The following is a 24,439-nucleotide window of genomic DNA, read 5'->3' on the forward strand; positions in this document are numbered from 1 at the left end:
CTATATACATGACAGCGAACTTAATAAAATTTATTTCTCATTATATGAAAGTATATATATATATATATATATATATTTATTTATTTATTTATTTATTTATTTTTTGCTGTACGCAGGCCTCTCACTGTTGTGGCCTCTCCCATTGTGGAGCACAGGCTCTGGACGCACAGGCTCAGTGGCCATGGCTCACGGGCCCAGCCGCTCTGCGGCATGTGGGATCTTCCCGGACCGGGGCACGAACCCGTATCCCCTGCATCGGCAGGCGGACTCTCAACCACTGCGCCACCAGGGAAGCCCGAAAGCATCAATATTTGTGGGACATCCACAGGCCTCAAAGTTTACAAATATAAACTATCCTGCTTATTTTTATTTCTCTTACCCCCAGGTAGGGTCTCATCTTCCTTTCGGAGGATAGAATGCTGGTTTCAAGGACTTTCTTTTATTACATGTCCCAAGTGTCAGCAGACAGTGCAATTCCCCCACCCCTACTCTGCCCCACCAGCAACAGTGGAGGTTTGTACACTGGTTACATGCAAAGGCCCAGAGTTGTCACACACTTACTCTTGTGTGACCTTAACTTCTCTGAGTCTCAGTTTCCTCATCTGTAAAGCGGGACAATCCTGACACCTACCTCGCAGGGTTGTTCTGAGGATGAAAAGAGGCCCTGTGTGTAAAAGGATAGCCCAGTGCCTGGCACTTAGTAGGGATTCAGTGATGAAATGATGATGGAAATGTTGATGGAAAGCAGAGCCAGACCGGAGACCCTCTACGGTCACACCTAGATGATTTTTGTTTTTATCCACAGTCTAACAACTTCACACTTCAGTGACCTTTCAGTTGAAAAGAGAGTTCGGGGACTTCCCTGGTGGCTCAGTGGTTAAGAATCCGTCTGTCTGCCAATGCAGGGGACACGGGTTCGAGCCCTGGTCCAGGAAGATCCCACATGCCTCGGAGCAACTAAGCCAGTGCGCCACAACTACTGAGCCTGCACTCTAGAGCCCGCGAGCCACAACGACTGAAGCCCACGCACCCTAGGACCCGCGTGCCGCAACTACTGAGCCCACGTGCTGCAACTACTGAAGCCTGCACACCTAGAGCCCATGCTCCGCGACAGGAGAAGCCACCACAATGAGAAGCCTGCGCACTGTGAGGAAGAGTAGCTTCTGCTCGCCGCAACTAGAGAAAGCCCGCATGCAGCAATGAAGACCCAACACAGCCACAAAAAAAAAAAAAAAAAAAAAAACCGGAAAAAAAAGAAAAGAGCCTTTCTTTGACATGGCATTGAGATGGATCAGAATTCAAATATCAGGTGAATTATCAACATCTTGGAACCTACTGAAGTCACTGAAATTTTTATGTTTTAAAAAACATGTATAGGGCTTCCCTGGTGGCGCAGTGGTTGAGAATCTGCCTGCTAATGCAGGGGACACGGGTTCAAACCCTGGTCTGGGAAGATCCCACATGCTGTGGAGCAACTAGGCCCGTGAGCCACAACTACTGAGCCTGCACGTCTGGAGCCTGTGCTCTGCAACAAGAGAGGCCGCGATAGTGAGAGGCCCGCGCACCGCGATGAAGAGTGGCCCCCGCTTGCCACAACTAGAGAAAGCCCTCGCACAGAAATGAAGACCCAACACAGCCAAAAATAAATAAATAAATAAATTTTAAAAACATGTATAGGATTTACTTTGAAATGCATTAAAATATAAAAGGTATAGATGGGTAAATATGTGATAAAGCAAATATAGCAAAATGTCGATTGTAGAATCTGGGTGTTGGTTATATAGAAGTTCACCATCCACTTCCTTCAACTTTTCTGTGTGTTTGACATTTTCATAATAAAATGCCAGGAAAAGATACGTACAGAGTCTTGACCATACAGCCAAGCTATAATCTTGATATTTTGTCTTTGGAAATCTTTTTTTTTTAACCTAAATATATGAAGGAGTGCGGTGACTTAAAAAGAAAGTATCTTCTAATGCCCATTTCCTTGATGACTGACTCTTCCGCACTTTAAGAAGCTCTGTAGAAGTTGGGGTTCCTTGAGTCAAAGTTCAGAAGCCCAAGATTAATAACAGTCATAATCACAGTAGGACAAATGGGTGTTTAGTGTGGCAATCCCCATTCTAGATGCTTCACATTTAATCCTCACAAAACTCTTTAGGATACAGAGTATTATTAGCCCCATTTTACAGATGAGGAAACAGAGGCATAGAGAGAGAATAAGTAACTCACCCAGAGTCACAGAGCTAGTAAGTGGTGGGTTAGTAACACTGAGTACTTGATTCTGTCAGATAACTAACCCCAAACTAAGCTTAATGGGAGGTGGAGAGCAGTTATCAGTGGAATTCAGATTTGTTTGGGTTTTTTTTTTTTGTTACTGCTTGTTTGTGCTCTGAGTTACATAAAGGATGTCCTCTTGTGATCAGAACCAAGCTCATCTATGCCGGATATCACTGTTAAAAGGACAGTCTTAAAAATGTGAGGAATTCTAATTGTGATCACTGTTAACTCCAGCTATCCACTCCTACCTCTGCTGACTTCTCCTGTGGACATTATGGTGTATTCCATTCATTCTAAATATGATATTGAATAATTAGAGGACTGTATTTTTCTAACAGAATTGTCTTCTGTAAACCTTTTATAGGGGAAGCAGAGAGTATGAGGGCCTATCTAAAGAGCGCAGAAGGCTTTTTTGTCCTGAATAAAAGCACTACGATTGGAAAGCATGAAGATTCAGACCTTGTTTTAGAGGTAAGACCTCTTCCTACCCAGTCCCTGACCCTCCCTACCCCTCACGCCACCAAAAGTCCTCACTGTTCTGTGGACTCCAATCTCTTCTAAAGCACAGCCTCTGGCTAACAGTCCCAGCCTTCCTCGGTGTGCCACCAGTAACCAGTCCCCGCATGTGCTGGGTCTCCCTGGCACGTGTGGTGCGAATGAGCACAGTGCAAATTGCGATGGGCCCTCTGTCCTTTGCTGACTGTGTCTGCGGTGTCCCACCCTGATGGCGCGGGTTGGAAGGTGGGCATAGAGCTGATGCTTGACCTTCACCTGCTCCGCGTCCGGCAGCCACGGCCACCTGAAGTGCCCAGCTTGAGCAATGGCCTCTCGCCCTTTCCAGCGCTTCTGGAGACTGTGGGCCCCTCGGAGCCGTCCCCCGCCCCCACACCTCCAAGTAGTAAATCAGGGTAAGCCCCGGGCGTGGCCTCAGCGCTCTCTCATTTCCTTTCATTCTCTGAATTAGCTGTGGCTCGGTCCACATTCCCAGCTCATTGACAGCCAAGGAAGTTGGAAGAAATTGTAAGTAAGGAATTATAAAAACAGTGGCTTGGAGCCTTTTAAAATTTTGAAAGGGATTAAAATATTGAAGCAGAAAGAGAAATGCAATGGAATCCCTTTACGACTGTGAAAGGCAGACCTCTCTCAGACTTCACTCGACAGATTTTTTAAAACTTTATTTTGAAATAATTATAGATGCACAAATCGTAGAGAGAATGGCACGAAGCATGTGTGGAGTTCTGTGCCATTTTACCACGTGTGGATTTGTGTGTGGCCATCAAGATACAGAAGTATTCCATCATCAGAGATGTCCCTTGTGATATGCCTTTTATAGTCACAATTCCTCCTCCCACCATCGTCCCCACGCCCCTAAAACCACTCATCTGTTCTCCGTGTCTATAATTTTCATCATTTATGTATGACCTTTGTGATTGATTTTTTTTTTTTTTTACTCAGTGTAATGCCCTTGACATCCATTTAGGTTATTAGCTTGTTCTTTTATTGCTGAGTAATAGTCCACGGTATGGACGTATCACCTATGTTTAACCATTCACCTTTTGAAGGACATTTTGATTCCATTTGGGGCTATTACAAATAAATCTACTATAAACATTTGTGTACAGGTTTTTGTGTGAACATAAGTTTTTATTTCTCTGCGATAAATGCTCAGGAGTATGATTGCATGGATTAACATATGTGTTAATATATATTCGGTTTGTAAAGAAACGGCCGGGCTTATCCAGCGTGGCTGTACCATTTTTCATTTCCACCAGCCACGTATGAGACGCATCCTCACCAGCAATTAGCGTAAACACTGTTTTTCATTTTAGCTGTTTTAGTAAGTGTGTAGTGGTATCTCATCATAGTCTTAACTTGCATTTCCCAAATCGATAGTGATGTTAAATGTCTTTTCATGTACGTATTTGCCTGCTGCATATCCTCTTCGGGGAAATATCTCTTCCTGTCTTTTAAGCACTTCTCATCGAATTGTTTGGTTTTTTACCATTGAGTTTTGAGAATTCTTTATGTATTTTAGATGTGAGTCCCTTGTCAGATAGATGGTTTGCAAATATTTTCTCCCATCCATAGCTTGTTTTTTCATTCTCTTAGCAGAATATTTCACAGACCAAAAGTTTTAATTTTTGATGAAGTCCAGGTAGTTATTTTTTTCTTTTATAGATCATGCTGTTAGTGTCATGTCTAAGAACATGCCACCAGGTCCCTGACCCTGAGGATTTTCTCTTATGTTTTCTTCTAAGTGTTTTATAGTTTTATGTTTAAATCTATGAACCATTCTGGGTTCACTGTTGTTTATGATGTGAGATTTAGGTCAAAGTTCATTTTTATTGCATGTGGACATTTAGTTGTTCCAGAGCCATTTGTTGAAAAGACTATCCTTTCTCCATTGAATTGCTTTTGCAAGTTTGTCAAAAATAATCTGGCCACACTTTGTCTGGGGGCTCTCTCTTGGTTCCCTATTATGTTCATGGATCTATGTGTCAGTCCCTCTACCATTATGACACAGCCTTGATTACTGTCGCTAGACAAGTCTTAAATCAGGTAGAGTGATTCCTCCCACTTTTCTTTAAAAAAATTTTTTAACCTATTCTAGTTCCTTTGCCTTTCCATTTACATTTTAGCATAAGCCTGTCTGTATATACAAAATATCATGCTGTAATTTTGATTGGAATTGTGTTTAATCCTATATATCCATGTGAGAATAATTGATATACTCCTACATTTTCTTCCAATTCATGAACATGGTATATTTCTCCATTTAGTCAGTGTCTCTCATGAGTGTTTTGTAGTTTCCAGCATACGAGTCCTGTACGTGTTTTGTTAGATTTACACTTAAGTATTTCTCTCTCTTTTTTTTTTGAGTGATTGTAAATGGTATTGCATTTTTAATTTTGGTGTCCACATGTTCATTGACAGTATATAGAAATTCAGTTGATTTGTGTGTGCTTCTTGGTATCTTGCAGCCTTAACTGCACTTTCTTATATAAGGGCTATTGTAGATTTCTTGGGATTTTATACATAAACAATCACGTCATCTGCAAATAAGAACAATTTTATTTCTCCTTTCAGAAAAGGAGATGTGAATGCCTTTAATCTTCTTTTCCTTGCTTTGTTTCCCTGGTTAAGACTTCCAGGACTCTGCTGAACAAGAGCAGTGTATAAATCCTTATATGCACTTGTTCCTGACCTTAGGGGAAAGCAGTCAGTCCTTCACCGTTAAGTACGAGGTTAGCTGTAGGGTTTTTCTACATGTTCTTACGAAGTGCGAAATTTCCCCCCTTATTCCTCGTTTTCTGAGAATGTTTATTGTAAACTCAACAGATTTAAAGATAACTCCATGAACCTCCCTGTGAGATTCTCCTCCATGATACGGTCTCCCTTCAAGGACACAGAAAACCTGTGCAGTGTGCAAAGTGGGAGGAAAAAGAAGAAGAAGAAGCACTGTAGTTTCTTCTTTATCCTAACAAGGCATAGATTTGGGGTAGTTTTATTTCCTGTCTGGCTAAAGTAGAGACAGAGATCTCTGTTTTGAACCTGACTATGATATTAGAAAACTGTAGTAATTTTTAAAAGCACAGGCTTTGGAGATAGACAGACCTGGGTTTGAATCTCATTAGGCTACTTTGTGGCTGAGTGACTTCAGCCAAATTACTTAATCACTCTGAGCTCCTTTTCCCTGTCTGTAAACCCCTTACCTCACAGGGTTATTCTGAGGATTAAGTGAGAAATGCACCTAAAGAGCCTGGCATGTGGTGCTCAGTAAATGACACAATGATCATTACTATGGTCGCATAAAACAGAGACTGAGAAGAATCCTCAGAGGTGCACAGGGTTGAGATGAGGATCCACTGACATTAATAAGCCATTTGGAAACGGGAACCAATGAGGACAGTTATTAACTAGACAGAAATTGAGATGCATTCATTGTATAAAAATAATTGACTGCTTACTGCTCCTCGGACTTAGCTTAAGAAATACGTCACTGGGCTTCCCTGGTGGCGCAGTGGTTGAGAGTCCGCCTGCCGATGCAGGGGACACGGGTCCGTGCCCCGGTCCGGGAAGATCCCACGTGCCGCGGAGCGGCTGGGCCTGTGAGCCATGGCCGCTGAGCCTGCACGTCCGGAGCCTGTGCTCCGCAACGGGAGAGGCCACAGCAGTGAGAGACCCGCGTACCGAAAAAAAAAAAAAAAAAAGGAAAAGAAAATAAATACATCACTGCTGCCAGCTACAGTCACATTGATTTATGAAGGAATCAGTTGCATTTCCGGAAGCACGAGCTCATTTGGGATCCCTGGAGGACAGCTGATACATGAATTGCCAAGCGTTTTGGGGATAGACTTTTGACGGGCGCTTCTGTCTTCTCTTAGACAAATCATCTTCCCAAAGCTTAAATGGGAGAGGAGATTTGCTCTGAAGAGGGGTGTGGGGACATGGGTCCATTTTGAAGAATTGAAACCTATAGACATATCAACATTTTCCAGTTTTATAAAACAAGGTAAAAGTTGCCCCTCTGCTGACTTCACTGGGCCTTTCTGATCAGAAGAATCACCCCTGATCAGCTACGAGCCATCCCGAGGAATAATTCAGTAGTCAATTTATAGTTTATGTTATTGAGGCCACTAGAGGTCATTCCACTAAATAAAATTCAGGGATTTATATTAATAAAAAGTCATCCTTGCAATTACCCAGAGGTTACATCTAGCAAATAAAAAAGATTGTTTGTTTTATTTGCCTGGATCAATCCTAAAGAACAGGCAGTCATGCTTCTAAAGATCTCTTCTCATCAGCAAGGCTGACATGTTGTTTTGACTATTGGTATCGTAGTATTTCAACATCATTTACTCTTTCCAATAATGGAAGGTAGTTACATGCTTCTTGTTTTTAAAAATTGGGAGAAAGGAAAATATAAGGAAGAAAATAACAGTCATTTGTAATCATTTGGCTCAGGGAAAAATCAATATTGATATTTGCAGGGTTTTCCCGTCCAGGCTTTTTTTCTATATCCTGTAAGGAGTTTGGTTCCCTAGAGGCAATAGGAAGCCTGTTTATAGCCAGGCTAGTGAGAACTGTTTATAGTCAACAGTGATAACTGTTGTTATCACTCATTATTTGCACAGTATTTACCCAGAGCCTCAGCACCAAGCCAAGTCTAGGGGCACAGCGATGGCAGAACTGGACCTGGTCCCTACAATCAGGAAGCTGCCAGGAGAGAGAGAAGTAAGTCAGATGATCCCACAAAGATGTGACTAATTCCATTCCAACATTGGGGCTGTAAAGGAAAGGAATATGGAAGACAAGGAGGACTTAACTAGACAAAAGGAGAAGGGAATGGCATGTGCAAAGGCCCTGGGGTGGAAGAGCATATTGTGAGCCCAAGGGACTGAGAGAAAACCAGGGCGTCCAGAGTCAGAGTGGGAAGGAGGAGGGCTAAGTGACAAGTAGGCCTCCTTCATGTCACCGTAAGGGTTTTGATCTTTATCTGAAAAGCGATGGGAAGAAGGCTTGAAGGCTGGTAAACAAGGGGCAGACCTGCCAGTGAGCATCCCGGCTGCTGTGTGCAGACGAGCCACCAGGAGCTCTAGTCACAGTCTCCCCTCTCCCGTCTTACACGGCTCAGAAGCCTCAGCCTTGCCCGTTTCACAGCTAAACCTTGCGAGTTGTAATTTATGTGATTTGATGTGTCTTGTAAACTGTAGTTTTTAGAGTTGGATATGGCTGTTATCTAAACGCTGCTGAGAAAGGGGCTCAAGTCTTCCAGAATGAAGAAACACCAAGCCAGTGGTTGTTGGATTTTCCATATGTTTAAGAGTGGTTGTTAAACATGAACTCCTAGACATTCTGACCCAGTGGGTTTGGGGTAAGGCCCAGGAATCTTCACATTTATATGCTCCCCAGGGTCAGGTGGGGGGAATGGAGTCCCCTGGAGTTGGTTCCAGGACCACACTTCAAGAACCCCACCATCAGTGTTCCCTCCCTCTCCCTTCTTGATCAGCAGAGCTCCTGCTTGTGTGTGTGTGTGCGTGTGTGTGTGTGTGTGTGTGTGTGTGTGTGTGTGTATTATTTCAATAAACCTTGTTTTGAGGAAAAGAGAAGCGAAGGTTAAACAATGAAGGGCTGACTGACCCTACCCCCTCCCCAGAGACTCCCCCAGTCCCACCCTGGGGAGGTTCCAGGATCCCTAGAAGACTGAGCTCTAGGACAGCCCAAGTCAGCACAGGGCTGCAGCTGGGAGGGTGGAGATGGAGGAGAAAAAGAAAGAACAGACAAGACAGGGGGATGAAATGCTGGTGTCCGCACCTCCACCCTCGGTGGTCAGTGTCCTGCCAGCCGGCTCCTTTCTCATGGGCGGAGCCACCTCTCCAGCCTGGGTCAGCCCTTCTCGCATGGGATCGGAGGGTCGTGAAGCCAGACTGAATCTCACACACACACACACCAGATCCCATCCAGCCAGATGACTCCCGTCCCTTTTCCTGGCCCCTGCCAGTTCTGGGCTGCCTCTCAGAAAAGAACCAGAGCCTACATCATAATCTTGTTTATTATTATTAAACAAGGCTGCTGGGACTGTCCTATTATTTGCATCATTTCACGGACGTGCAGGTATGTCTGCTCATCAAAGGCCGCATACAGCTGTAACACTGATGGGCATGGCCACATTGCCCACCAGAGGTTTCCGGATGTGGTGTCCTGCCAGCAGTGGACGCCTGTCTCCCACTCCCTCCCCAGCCTAGGGTGCTGACCACCCATTGGATCTTCACTGATCTACGGGGTGAAGTATGGTACCTGTGTCATTTTAATTCACATTTCTCTTATTCTAAGCGAACACCTACATTGTGAGACATAAGGTGACAGGTGGACTCTCTGTGGGGAAATCCACGGAATGGAACAGGCCTGGGAGGGTGCACTTGCTGGCTCCCCATCTGCATCCCGCTTGTCCTCCCGCCTGGGGCGTGCTCCCGTCCCCCCCCCACCCCCACCTCACCCCTGGCTTCTCCCCAAGTGCTCCTCGCTCTGGGGGTTCACCTGTTTGGTCTCGCCAGTCCTCAGGGAATGTTTTGTCCCCTGTTTGGGAACTGGTGGCTGATTTCATTGGTCAGTTCCCACCACAGCAACTGATGGACCTAGTTTCTCACCGGCAGATGGAGGGCTTCCAAAAGGAAACATTTCAGAGGAAAGGGCTCGATCGTGATCTCATTTTTCTCATTTTTTTATTGTGGTAAGATATGCATAACATAAAATTTACCATCTTAACCACTTTTATTAAGTGTGCAGTTCAGTGGCATTAAATCTATTCACACTGTTGTGCAGCCGTCACCCCCATCCATCTCCAGAACTCTTTGAATCTTGCAGAACTGAAACTGCGCCCATGAAACAACAACTCCCCGTGCCCCCCCATCCCAGCTTCTGGCAACCACCATTCTGCTTTCTGTCTCTATGACCTTGACTACTGTGGGTATCTCACAGAAGTAGAATCATAACAGTATTTGTCTATTTGTGACTGGCTTCTTTCACTGAGTATAATGTCCTTAAGGTTCATCCATGCTGTGGCATGTGTCCAAATATCCTTCCTTTTTTAAGGCTGAATAATATTCCATTGTGTGGATTCACCACATTTTGTTTATTCATTCATCTACCGATGGACACTTGGGTTGTTTCCACCTTCTGGCTGTTGCAAACAACGCTATGAACATGGGTGTATAAATACCTCTTCAAGCCCCTGCTTTCAGTTCTTTGGGATATATACCCAAAAGTAGACTTGCTGGATCATATGATAATTTTATTTTTAATTGTTTGAGGAACCGCCATGCTGTTTTCCATAGTGGCTGCACCAATTTACATTCTCACAACAGTGCACAAGGGTTCCACTTTCCCTGCATCCTCACCAACACTTGTTATTTCCCTTTTTTTTTTATAGTAGCCATTCTGATGGATGTGAGATGAAAGAAAGATCATAATCTTTTGAATAGCATACGTAATACAAACAGCTACAGCATACATTTATGGACTGCTTACTGTATCTCACATGGCTTTATACATCATCTATGTATGTTCTGTATATCTATTTATAGAATTATATCCTCAAAACAAATCCTGTGCAGGTGAGAACTACTATTATCATTATTATCCTCATTTGATGACATGGACATGGAACTCAGAAAGGTTAAGGAACTGGCCCAAATCACACAGCTAGTCGGGGGAGGTGGGGCTGAGTTTCAGACTGAGCTGACTCAAGCTTCTAAAAAAAGAAGCTTCACTTTTTGAGTGTAAATTTAGCTTTGGGAACATCTAATATCTAAATTGGAAATTCTCAGTTAACTGCGATAACAAGATAATTGACTAAGCTAGGGAAATTCCACCCTGTGGAATCCAGAATGGGGGTTGTCAGTGAAATGTGAGATGAATGTTCTCGTGATCCTCATTCATGCAACAGGCTGAGGTGGCGCCATCTAGTGGGGGATTTGGGTAAAGAGGAAACGTTGACCTGGTGCTTTCCCAGGAAGAGGAGCATTGGGGCTGTTAAGTGGAGGCCCAGCAAGAACCACCGCTCATCTCTCCAATCCAGCCAGAGTAAGTTCTCTGCTTATAAGGACTGGTGGGATTAGATTAGTCCCCCCTGGATAACCCAGGATAGTCTCCCTCTTTTTTTTAATTTTTTTTTTTTGGCTGTGTTTGGTCTTCGTTGCTGAGCACAGGCTTTCTCTAGTTGCGGCGAGCGGGGGCTACTCTTTGTTGCGGTGCACGGGCTTCTCATTGCAGTGGCTTCTCTTGTTGCGGAGCACGGGCTCTAGGCGTGCAGACTCAGTAGCTGTGGCACGTGGGCTCAGTAGTTGTGGCTTGTGGGCTCTGGAGCGCAGGCTCGGTAGTTGTGGCACACAGGCTTCGTTGCTCCGCGGCATGTCGGATCTTCCTGGACCAGGGCTCGAACCTGTGTCCTCTGCACTAGCAGGCGGATTCTTAACCACTGCGCCACCAGGGAAGTCCCCAGTGCTCTTTTAAGAGCACTGATTAGTAACCTTGATATCTGCACAGTCCCTTTTGCCACGTAATGGGGCATATTCCCAGGTTCTGGGGATCAGGACATGGGCATCTTTGGGAGACCATTCTGCCCACCACATTAATACTACCACCTGACTGGACCGATGCTTTGGGACTGGTCTGAGAGCTTTCTGGAGAAATCAGTAGGATCAATGCCACAGGCCATGGAGAAAGATGGCTGGATGAGCTGGAAGGTGATAATACCATTACCAAGAGGGGAAGAAGCAGGATTGGTTGAGTGAGCACCTCAACATCCAGGAAGCAGCCAGGCAGTTTGGGGCCTGGAGATGAACCAGGGGTTGGAAATACACATCTGCGAATCGAGGGGGTGGTACAGTGGCCCCAGCCCATGGACAGAGTGAGGAGGAAATGGACATCTGAGGGGAGAGCAGCCCGGCGTGGAGACCTGGAAGCAGTCAGAGAGGTGAGGGAGCCAGAGAGCTGTTGCCAGGCTGAGGGGATTAATAACAGAGACAGCTTGCTTTGTGCCAGGTACTGTTCTTGGCACTTTCGAGTGTATTAACTCATTTCATCCTTAGGAGGTTAGTGTTGTTTGCCCCACTTTACACATGAGGGCGTTGAGGCACAGATAGGCTGAGTATCCTGCCTGAGGTCACAGAGGGAGGCTGGGGCACTGGGAGCCACGCTCGGGCAGTCTGATTTCAGAACCAGCCTCTCCTGAGGCCTTGCCGGTCCACAGGGCTCTCCCGGGGAGACCGGGGAGGAAGGATCCAGCTGACAGGGAAGCAGAGAAACTTCTTCTTTCCTTCCACTCCCAGACTCGTCGTCTCACCAGCGCCTGGTCATTTCCTCATTTCTTTATTCTTTTGAAAACCCCAATTTTTTACTATTTCTGCACTACATCCCTTTCCTGAGGCAGTGGGGGGATGGGGCTGGGGGATGGGATAGCCAAGAACCAAAAGGTTAAAAGAAATAGATAAAACACACACACACACACACACACACACACACACGAGTTAATTTCAAAAATGTTATCCCTTGGGCTTCCCTGGTGGCGCAGCGGTTGAGAGTCCGCCTGCCGATGCAGGGGACACGGGTTCGTGCCCCGGGTCCAGGAAGATCCCACATGCCGCGGAGCAGCTGGGCCCGTGAGCCATGGCCACTGAGCCTGCGCGTCCGGAGCCTGTGCTCCACAACGGGAGAGGCCACGACAGTGAGAGTCCCACGTACTGCAAAAAAAAAAAAAAAAATGTTATCCCACTCCTTTGAACATTTCCCCAAGCAGTACCTTTTGTCAATCCTACGAAGCCCAGCTTATGAAACTCATTTTTGCTGCTCAGGGAGCAACTGAAGAGAAGCAAAGAACCATGCCCCAGGCTGCGCAGCTGGAAGGTAGCAGAGGTGGGACTTGAACTCAAGGCTTTCTAACTCCAGAGCCCATCCTCTTGCTCTTAATAGAGAACATTTCACATTTGCCATATGTTCTCTCCTAAGGGCTTTTGTATGTATCATTTATACGTCACCAGTAACTTATAAGACTGTCCTTTTGTTACCTTACAGATGAGGAAACTGAGGTATCACTTGCCCAAGGTCACCCTGCTAGGAAGTAGGAGAGCTGGACTCGAGCCCAGTCTAATAACCACCACATTGTCCTGCTTCCCCAACCCCTGAACCATCAGGCCACGTGCCTCTCTCTGACAACTGTGTCACATGTCACAGGGAGGCCGAGAGCCCGAGGAGGCCCCCGAGGGCAATGGCAGTGGGTTGAGGACCCAGCGGGAAAGGAACGCTCTTGAAGCCATTTGACAATAAAGGACAGGAAGGGGGAAGGGGAGGCGTTTCTAGGCCGAGGGGATGGTAAGCAGGTTCACAGGTTAGACGGAAGTTACACTGTCAAGATGAGGATGCTAAAGCAGAGATGGTTGAGGAGAGGGACCAGACCAGGGTGGGGTGAAGGCAGGACCACCCGGAGGCCCTTGGCAGCTAAGAGAAGCCTTGAAGGTCCCATCTGAGAGCTTCTCCATGCCTGGGAAGTCCAGGTCCTGGCGGGGGGCTGAAGGTACATTCACAGGGGTGTGGAGTGATGGACAGGAGTTTCATGAAGGGACTCCACAGGGAGTGGGCAGGGCTCAGAGAAACCACAAAGGATAGTGCAGGGCCCAGAGCTAGTATGAGTGAGGACTGTTCCCACCCCCAGAGCTGAGGGGTGAGGGGCAGGGGCATTCCTGGGACCCGGAGACCCCGAGGGCTGGGTAGAGTCCTCTGACGGAAGCTGTGTGGCCCCACAGAAAGGAAGCCAGGGGAGTAAGTACCCCAACCTCTCTCCTCCCTGCTCTGACCTCTAACCCCCCATTGGCCAAACCCAACCAGAAACCAGAGGCAAGGAGCCCATCAGCCCATGATGCAGCTGCACAGGTGGGCCTGCTGGGCAGAGGGCGCCGTGGAAAGGGATGGAGGAGGGTCGGGAGAAGCAGATGGAGGATGCCGGCAGGTGCAGGAGGTGAAGACCTAGGAGGCTGTTGTCAAAGTAGAATGAAAGCCTAAGAGCAGGGACTTGCTGGCTGGGGGGCCCAAAGAGCACTGGGCAGCCTCAGGACAGAAGCGTGAGGGTGGCAGGAGGGTTTGGGGGCCGGGATGGACTTGAAGGAGCTGGTGGGCTTGAGCAGGGCCCAGGCTGGGTGAGTGTAGGGCATTACCCACAGGGAGGGGAAGGGGAGCAAAGGCTATGTGACTCAAGGAGAGGACGAGAGAGAGGATAAGGAAGGCCGGGATCGGGAGGTTATGGTCTGAGATGGGGCTTCCCAGTTCCAGGTGATGCAGGGTTGAAACCTAGCTCCAAAGGACGGTTCCAGGTACACGTCGAACCTCAGCGACAACGTCAGCGAACCTCAGGGCAACGTCATAACTAAGTCAGCTTCCCGGGGAGGCTTCCTCAAAGCACAGGAGTCATCAGAGCAGAATGGTCATTGTTAATAGATGTTTAAACGTCTCAATATTTTATGGACTCGCTATATACTTTTTAAAGATATTTAAAATGCAGAAGCCTTTAAAAAAATGCACTTGCTTTCTATATTAGGTCCTGCCTGTCTCCTCTCTCATTATTAAATCACTCTCTACTCTGGAAATCACAGGGTACAAATCAAAGGTGCAGGTTTTGGAATTAGACTTGGGTTCAAACCCTGACATTGCCCTGTGCCAGCATCTTGATGTTGAGTGAGTCACTTCATCTTAGCCACTTTTTAAATCGTGGTAAAATACATATACATTTTACCATCTTAACCACTTTTAAGTGTACAGATCAGTAGTTGTGAGTGATTCACATTGTTGTGCAACCAGTCTCAGAAGTTTTCATCTTGCAAAACTGAAACTGTACCCATTAAACAACAACTCCCCGTTTCCCCCTTCCCCAGCCCCTGGCAGCCCCCGTTCTATTTTGTTTCTATGAGCTTGACTACGCTATGTACCTCACATAAGTGGAATCATACAAAATTTGCCTTTTTGTGACACTTACTTCACATAATGTCCTCACGGTTCATCCGTGTTGTAGTATGTATCAGAATTTCCTTCCTCCTACACTGAATAATATTCCACTGTATGGATGGACCGCATTTTGCTTATCCAGTCATCAGTCAGTGGGCACTTGGGTGGCTTCCACCTTTTGGCAATTGTGAATAATGCTACTATAAACATGAGTGTGCAAATATCTCTTTAAGTTCCTGCTTTCAATTCTTTGGGGTATATACCCGGAAGTGGACTTGCTGGATCGTATGATAATTTTATTCTAAATTTTTTGAGAAGCCGCTATACTGTTTTTCATATCAGCTGCACCATTTTACATTCTCAGCAGTGCATAAGTGTCCCCCTACTCTACATCCTTGCCAACACTTGTTATTTTCTGTTCCTGTGTGTTTGTTTGTTTTTGTTGTTGTTTTGCAGTACGCGGGCCTCTCACTGTTGCAGCCTCTCCCGTTGCAGAGCACAGGCTCTGGACGCGCAGGCTCAGCGGCCATGGCTCACGGGCCCAGCCGCTCCGCGGCATGTGGGATCTTCCCGGACCGGGGCATGAACCCGTGTCCCCTGCATCGGCAGGCGGACTCTCAACCACTGCGCCACCAAGGAAGCCCTGTTTGTTTGTTTTTGATAGTAGCCGTCCTAATGGGTATGGGGTGGTATCTCACTGTGGATTTGATTTGCATTTCCCTAATGACTAGTAATGTTGAGCATCTTTTTATATGCTTGTTGGACATTTGTATATCTTCTCTGGAGAAATGTCTATTCCAGTTCTTTGCCCATATTTGATCAGGTTATTTGGGGGTTTTTTTGTTGTTGTTGTTGAGTTATAGTTCTCTATATATTCTTCATATTAACCCTTCTTCAGAGTTGTGATTTGCAACTATTTTCTCCCATTCTCTAGATGGCCTTTCACCCTGTTTATTGTGTCCTTTGATTCACAGAAGTTTTAAATTTTGATATAGTTGAATTTATCTATTTTTTACTTTTGCTGCCTATGCTTTTGGTATCATATCCAAAAAAGCATTGCCAAATCCAATGTCATAAAGCTTTCCTCCTGTGTTTTCCTCTAAAAATTTTATAGTTTTAGACTACGTTTAAGTCTTTGATCCACTTTGAGTTAATGTTTGTATGTGGTGTAAGGTAAGAGTTCAACTTAATTCTTTTGCAGTCTTTCCCAGCATCATTTCTTGAAAATACTGTTCTTTCCCCATTGAATAATCTTGGCACCCTTGTCAAAAATCATTTGACCATATATGCAAAGTTTTATTTCTGTGCTCTCTATTCTCTTCTATTGGTCTATGTGCCTGACCTTATGTCAGTGTCACACTGTTTTGAATACTGTAGCTTTGTATGCAGTAAGTTTTGAAATTAGGAAGTGTGAGGCTTCCAGCTTTGCTTTTCTTTTTCAAGATTATTTTGGCTATTTGGGGTCCACTGAGATTCCATATGAATTTTAGGATGGATTTTTCTATTTCTGCAAAAACTGCTATTGGGATTTTGATAGGGATTGCATTGAATCTGTAGATCCTGCTGCGTAGTAATGACATCTTAACAATATTAAGTCTTCCAACCCATGAATACAGGGTGTCTTTCCATTTATTTGTGTCTTTAATTTCTTTCAGCAGCACTTTGTAGTTTTCAGTGTACACATCTTTTACCACCTTGGTTAAATTTATCCCAAAATATGTTGTTCTTTTTGATGCTATCGGAAATGAAATTATTTTCTTAACTTCCTTTTCAGATTGTTCATTGTGAGCATATAGAAACACAACTGATGTTTGTGTGTTGATTTTGTATCCTACGATTTTGCTACTGAATTTTGTTTATTGGTTCTAAGAGGGTTGTGGTTTTTCATGGACTCTTTAGGATTTTGTACATGTAAGATCATGTTGTCTGTGAACAGAGATAATTTTACTTCTTCCTTTCCAATTTGGATGCCTTTATTTCTTTTTCTTGCCTAATTGCTCTGGCTAGGACTTCCAATACTTTGTTGAATAGAAGTGGCAAAAGCAGGTATCCTTATCTTATTCTTGATCTTAGAGGAAAAGCTTTCAGTCTTTCACCTTTGAGTATGATGCTACCTGTGGGCTTTTTCATATTTGACCGTTATTATGTTGAGGTAATTTCCTTCTATTCCCTGTTTGTTGAGTGCTTTTATCATGAAAGAGTGTTGCATTTTGTCAAATGCTTTTTGTACATCAATTGAGATGATCATTTTTTTCCTTCTCTCTGTTAATGTGATGTATTATTACATGGATTGATTTTCATATGTTGAAACATCAAGTCTGCATTCCAAGAATAAATCCCACTTGGTCATAGTGTATGATCCTTTTAATGTGCTGTTGAATTCAGTTTCCTCATATTTTGTTGAGGATTGTGGTATCAGTGTTCATAAGAGATATTCGTCTGTAGTTTTCTTGTAGTGTCTTTGTCTGGGTTTGGTATCAAGGTAATGCTGTCCTCTCACTTCACCTTTTGAGTCTCAGCTTCTTCATCTCTAAGATGGAGATAATAATAGAACCCTGTTTAGGGCTGTCATGCAGATTAAATGAAAAAAATGCACACAAAATGCTTCAGCAGGGCCCAGTTCACAGGAAGCCCTCAAAATACGTTAGATGATGATAAGGATAATAATAATAATAATAAATAAATAACAGTTCATCTCATAGTTGGACAGCTCAGTAGGATGGAGCTTATACAGTCAGTCTGTATTAGCAGCAGGGCATCTGTCCAGTAGTAGCACTTAGCAATTTTCCAGGTAAAGGGAGCGAGTGATATTATAGGGCAGAACTAGGAAGCTGTCTCCTGGCCTAACACGTGGTAGAGGCTCACCCAATTTTGTGGAGTCATTTAAAACTTCCTGCTTGCTTTGATTTCTTAATAATGGCTTGACAGTTTTTGAGGAACTGAAAGTAGTGAAGCCTGGGAAGAGAAAAACAAAATGTAACACACAGAATTTCTCTCATTCATGGGTTATCAAAGGTTCAAAGGACACAAAGATCAATGGGAATGGTGATGAAGATGATGTGGGTGACATTTTCCAAAGAACTAATGTGTTTTAATTTTTTTTAATACTTTATTTTTTTGAACAGTTTTAGGTTTACAGGAAATTGAGCAGAGAATACGGAGAGTTCCCATATATCCACCCCTCCAATACACACAGTTTCCCCTATTATTAACATCATGCATTAGTGCGGTACATTTGTTACAACTGGTGAACCAATATTGATATGCTATTATTAACTAAGTCCATAGTTTACATTAGGGTTCACTCTTTGCGTTGTACATTCTTTCGTTTTGACAAACGTATAGTGACAAGTATCCACCATTACAGTATCATAAAAAATATTTTCACTGCCCTAAAATCCCCTGTGCCCCTCCTCTTCATCCTGAGCCCCAGAACCCCTGTGCCCCTGGCAAGCACAGATCTTTTACTCTCCTTATAGTTTTACTTTTTCCAGAATTTCATACAGTTGGAATCATACAGTATGTAACCTTTTCAGACTAGGTTCTTTCACTAAGCAATATGCATTTAAGATTCCTCCATGTCTTTTTGTTATTTGATAACTCATTTATTTTTATCACTAATATTTCATTGTATGGATGTACCACAATTTGTTTATCCATTTACCTTTTAAAGCACATCTTGGTTGCTTCCAGTTTTTGGCAATTATGAATAAAGATGCTGTAAGCACGTATCCAAAAAATGAGTCTTCATGGATATAGAGAACAGACTGTGGTTGCCAAGGGGGAGGGGGTTGGGGGAGAGATGGAGTGGGAGGTTGAGGTTAGCAGATGTAAGCTGTTACATATAGAATGGATAAACAACAAGGTCCTACTGTATAGTACAGGGAACTATATTCAATATCCTATGATAAACCATAATGGAAAAGAATATTTTAAAAAGAATGTATATATATGTATAACTGAATCACTTTGCTGTACAGCAGAAATTAACACAACATTGTAAATCAACTACACTTCAATAAAATAAATAAATAAACAAAAATAAATGAGTCTTAAAAGTCAACAATAAGAAACCAAACAACCCGACTTAAAAATGGGCAAAAGAGCTGAACAGACACCTCACCAGAGAAGATCTACAGATGTCAAATAAGCATATGAAAAGATGTTAAACATCATATATCATTAAGGAATTTCAAATAAACATGAAATATCTCTTCATTTATTTAGACTACTTTGATTTCTTTCATCAACATTTTGTAGTTTTCTTCATATACCTCTTCATATAGCTAAGTATTTTGTTAGATTTATTCCTAAGTACTTCTTTTTTTTTTTTCTTTTTTTTTGGTGCTAATGTAAATGGTGTTGTGTTTTTAATTTCAAATTCCACTTGTTCATTGTTGGTATATAGGAAAGCAATTGACTTTTGTATATTAATCATGTATCCTGCAACCTGGCTATAATTGCTCATTAGTTCCAGGAGGGCTTTTTGTCAGTCCTTTGGGATTTTCTGCATAGACAATCATGCCATCTGCAAAATGGGCAGAAGATCTGAACAAACACCTCACCAAAAAAGATTTTTTTTTCCTTCCCAATCTATATATCTTTTATTCTCTTTTCTTGCCTTGTTGCATTAGCTAGGACATACAGTACAATGTTGAAAATGAGTGGTGAAAGGGGACATCTTCACCTTATTCCTGATCTTAATTGGAAAGCTTCTAGTTTCTCACCATTAAATATGATGTTAGCTTTAGGGTTTTTATAGATGTACTTTATCAGGTTGAGGAAGTTCCCCTCCATCCCTAATTTGCCAAGAGTTGTTGTGGTGGTTTGTTGGTTTGTTAGTTTATCATGGATGGGTGTTTAATTTTGTCAAATGCTCTTTCTGCATCTACTGATATGATAATGCGATTTCTCTTCTCTATGCTGTTGATGTGATGGATTACATTAATTGATTTCTAAATGTTGAACCAGCCTTGCATACCTAGAATAAATCCCACTTGACTGTGGTGTATACCTCTTTTTATACATTACTGGATTCAATTTGCAAATATTTTGTTGAGGATTTTGCATCTATGTTCATGAGAGGTATTGGCCTGCAATTTTCCTGTTTTGTAATATCTTTATCTGGTTTTGCTATTAGAATAAGTTTGGCCTCACAGAATGAGCTGGGAAGTGTTCTCTCTTCTTCTATTTTCTGGAAGAGATTATAGAGAACTGGTATCATTCTTTCCTTAATGTTTGATAGAATTTACCAGTGAACCCATCCAGGCCTGGTGATTTCCACTTTGGAAGGTTATTCATTATTGATTCAAATTCTTTACCAGATATGAGTCTATTCAGAGTATTTATTTCTCCTTGTGTGAGTTTCAGTAGATTGTGTCTTTCAAGGAAATAGTCCACTTCATTAAGTTATAAAATCTGTGGGCATAGAATTATTCATAATATTCCTTTATTATCCCTTCAGTGTCCATGAGATCAGTAGTGATGCCATCGCTTTCATTACTGATTTTAGTAATTTGTATCTTCTCTCTTTTTTTCTTGGTTATCCTGCTAGAGGTTTGTCAATTTTATTGATCTTTACAAAAAAAAAAAAGCTCTTTATTTTGCTGATTTTCTCTGTTGTTTTCCTGCTTCTTATCTCATTCATTGCTTCTTTTCTTCTGCTGTGGTAGGCTTATATTGCTCCTCTTTCTCTAGTTTCATAAGGTGGAAGCTTAGATCTTCTTTTCAAATGTATGCCTTCAATGCCATAAATTTCCCTCCAAGCACTGCTTTCACTGCATCTTGCAAATTTTCACAGGTTGTATTTTCATTTTCATTTAGCTCAAGATAAATTTTTATTTCCCATGAGACTTCCTCCTTGGCCCATCTGTTATTTAGAAGTGTGTTGTTTAATCTCCAAATATCTGGGGATTTTCCAGCTGTCTTTCTGGTATTGGTTTCTAGCCTAATTCCGTTGTGGTCTGAAAACGTACTTTACATCATTTCTACTCTTTTAAATTTGTTGAGGTATATTTCGTGGCCTGGAACGTGGTCTGCTTGGTGAACGTTCCATGTGAGCTTGAGAAGGATGTGTGTTGTTGTGGGATGAAGTTGCGTGGTTGCAAGTTAGATCCAGATGACGATAGTGCTATTCAGTTCAACTTCATTCTTACTAATTTTCTGCCTGGTGGATCTGCCCATTACTGAGAGAGGGCTGTTGAGGTCTCCAGCTACCATGATGGATTCATCTGCTCCTCCTTGCAGTTCTATCGGTTTTTGCCTCCCATACTTTGATGCTCTATTGTTGGGCACATACAATGAAGGATTGTTATGTCTGCTTGGAGAATCGACCCCTTTATCACTATGTATCGCCTCTCTTTATCCCTGATCACTTTCCTTCCTCTGAAGTTGGCTCTGCCTGAAATTAATATAGCTACTCCCACTTTCTTCTTGTGTTTCAGTATTTTAAGTGCCAGAGTGTTTGGTAGGAATTTGAAAGGCACAGTCATTTGAATCAGGCAAACCTGGGAACAAACCAAGCGAGTCAAACTGGCTGACTGTGGGCACACTTAATCATTCTATGCCTCAGTTTCCTCATCTAAAAAATGAGTAACTATCGGACCTACTGTACAGCACAGGGAACTATATTCAATATCTTGTAGTAACCTGTAATGGAAAAGAATCTGAAAAAGAATAGATATTATATATACGTATAACTGGATCACTTTGCTGTACACCTGAAACTAACACAACATTGTAAATCAACTATACTTCAATAAAAAATTAAAATTTTTTTAAATGAGGAAGTCTCCCTTTGAATTATTGTGAAGATGAAATGGGATAATGCAGTAAAGCACTTAGCAAATTTCCTGGCATTTGTGTAATTGCACATAATGTGTAATTAATATATTCTACTAATATATGCAGTTATATTATTATCTATTCATATAATATAAGCTATTATATTATTAATATAAGCTATTGGTTATAATTATATTGTGGGACGTTAGTATAGATTTCTAAGTCCAAGTGCACTCTATGAAAGTTGGATGAGGCACTCTGAGAAGAGTAACTTAGAAAATAACTGAAAAGTCTCAGGCTGGGGTGGATGGCTCATAGGCAGTGTCCTGAGAAGACAGAAGACTTCACACGTGCCCTGCAGCCCATAGTACAGGGCGCCGGGGCCAGGGGGAATGTGATATTTCCTCCCTGGTGCCGAGTTTTGCTCATTCTTCTTACTAAAGTGGTTACACAAGAGGTTTCTGACTCCACTGACAATTCACTGTCTGGGGTCTCCCTCTTTTGGGGGAAATGTGGTCACACTAGGGCCCCTATTGAAAAATAGATCATCTTTGGTTAGATAAATTCTGATAAGCTTTTAAGAAGCAACAGTAATAATTAATCACATGGGAAAAACCTTCATTGTACACCAAGGCTTTTAAATGTAGTTATAAAACTATGTTTTGTGGTGTGAGCTCAATTGTGTTTAAACTTTTTAAAAAGATTGTAAGCATAAAAAAAAGACTGGAAGGATGTGAACCATCGTGTTCACAGTGCCTGCCTCTGGGGGACGGGAGTCTAAGTGATTTTAATGTCTTTGTGTTTTTCTCTAGTTCTCATTTTCTGCATTATTACAAAAAAAATGTTATTTTAAAAATGAATAGAACAAACAAAAGAAAACAACAGTTATTACAAAACCTCCCCTTAACTTTAACACTTGCAGTAAATGGACAGTTGTCACTTGCCAACTGACCCTTCTGGTTTGTGTTGGGCCATTTCTGCTGTCTTGCCATTCAGGACAACCAAAAGGATACTTGCATGGGATCAGAGAACTATAAAGTGGCCAATTCCCCCCGAGTTCCCTCTTACCTCTGTGTTGCCTGACGCCCTACCCAAAAACTGGGCATCTATCCTGGGTCTGCTGTCAGGTTCTGGTGACCCTCCACTCACTAGCTGTGTGGCCTTAGGCAAGTCACTTCACCTCTCGGACCCTCAGCATCCTCCTCTTAAAATGAGGATTGCAGTGACCATCCAGCCAGATGAAGTGGTTAGCACATTGGGGCACCCAGTGTCAGTGGCACTAGTAAACATTAGGGCCCCCCTTGTTATTCCTGTTTTCCTGGCTCTGACTGTCCCCCTTCTCCATTTCAGTCTGCAGACATCGACAACCATCACGCGCTCATTGAATATAATGAGGCCGAGAGCAGCTTTGTTCTCCAGGACTTCAATTCCCGCAACGGCACATTCGTCAACGGGTGCCACATTCAGAACGTGGCTGTGAAGCTCTTACCCGGAGACATCCTGAGGTTTGGGTCCGGAGGGCTGACCTATGAACTGGTCATCGAAAACCCAGCCTCGGTGAGTCCGGGCCCCTGCGGGGTGGGGGTGGGGTGCAGAGGCGCCGTGTTGTATCACCTTCCGTGCAGCCTAGGGCTCAGATACGGCCACAGGTGGAGTTCGTCTGGAGCGCGTCACTCTGCTTTCGCGATTCCGCGAAGTTCAGACCCATCTCGTGGGTGCCGGGGGAGAGCGAGTCCTCGCGCCCTCTTCTGGGCATTTCGTGGAATTACATGCAAGAGTTGCCTAGCGACCAGCCCGGAGCGAGAGCATTTTCCTGAAAAGTGAAGCTTGGCGAGGGGAGGTGGAAAGCAGATGTGTGCTTTTGAAGATGCAGAGATGGATGCTTCCCTTTTAGGCAGATCAGTGCTCTACAACTTCCTAGCTTTGCGACCTCGGCCAGGGTACTCTGCATGCCTGGGTCTGGGTCTTCTCAGCGGTGCAGGGCGTTGAGAGAGTATCTATGTGTAAAAAGTCAAAGTCTCTGGCGGGAGTAGACGCTCAAGGCCTGACAGCTGTTATCACACCGGATCAGAAAGGTTCCCGGGATCAGGACCTAAAGTATGGCCCCAGGTTAAGCGGAACGTAACCCAAAACTCGCCCAGAAAAGCTCAGTCACAAGAAGTGTCTGGTTCAGTAGGGAGGAAGGATGGGGGCTGGTTAGCGACACAGTCCTGGGTCAGAACCCCAGCTCTGCCACTGGCCTACTCGGTGTGCTCTTGCACAAACCACTGGACCCCTCGGAACCTCGGTTTCCTCATCTACAAAATGGGGCCAACGACAGCAATGACCTTGCAGGCTTATCTCGAGGGCTAAATGAGATGGTTATAATTGTAAAACTCCCAGAATAATGCCCATTCGTGGTGAGCACGCAATTAATACCTGTCATGTGTGTCCCAGAGAGACAGTGTGTTAACCTCACTCGCCAGCACCAAGAACGCTGCATGGACTGAGACCTCCGAGGCTTCAAATCCTTTCTGGGACGAGGCTGGGTATAAATGAACAAAGTTTAGAGAATCTAGACAGAATCCTGGGTTGTGGGTCCCCTAGGCAGCCCTAAATACTCACTCAGAGAAGACCGGCAGCATCCCTCAGGCTGCAGGGCCCGTGACGCCGCATCCACCATGTTTGGCTTTGAAAATCTGGGGCAGTTTTCTCCTGCGGCTGCTCAGACCCCTTTTCCTCCTTGGACCAGCATTAAAGTGTGCTCACTCGTGGGATGCACTGGGGTCCACTGGCCTCCCTGAGGAGGGGCTCCTGACCCAGCAGGTGTTGACCTGATCAGGGACTCTCAACACGGGTTCTAAGGATCCCCCTCATCAGAACCACGTGGGGAGCAAACCAACAG

The 24,439-nt window shown here is 43.8% G+C and overlaps 1 protein-coding gene across 1 annotated transcript in view; it reads left to right on the forward strand.

Moving 5' to 3' along the window:
- Window positions 1–1,257: 1,257 nt before the first annotated feature.
- FHAD1 (forkhead associated phosphopeptide binding domain 1) overlaps window positions 1,258–24,439 on the forward strand; it is a 133,520-nt gene continuing 110,338 nt past the window's right edge. Inside the window, exons 1-3 of the mRNA XM_079928530.1 lie at window positions 1,258–1,309; window positions 2,645–2,751; window positions 22,906–23,112. Of these exons, the coding sequence (XP_079784656.1) occupies window positions 1,276–1,309; window positions 2,645–2,751; window positions 22,906–23,112 (348 nt within the window). The 5' untranslated portion in view covers window positions 1,258–1,275. The remainder of the gene's footprint in view (window positions 1,310–2,644; window positions 2,752–22,905; window positions 23,113–24,439) is intronic.

The sequence above is a fragment of the Stenella coeruleoalba genome (genome assembly GCF_951394435.1).
Source record: "Stenella coeruleoalba genome assembly, chromosome: 1".
NCBI classification, from domain to species: domain Eukaryota; kingdom Metazoa; phylum Chordata; class Mammalia; order Artiodactyla; family Delphinidae; genus Stenella; species Stenella coeruleoalba.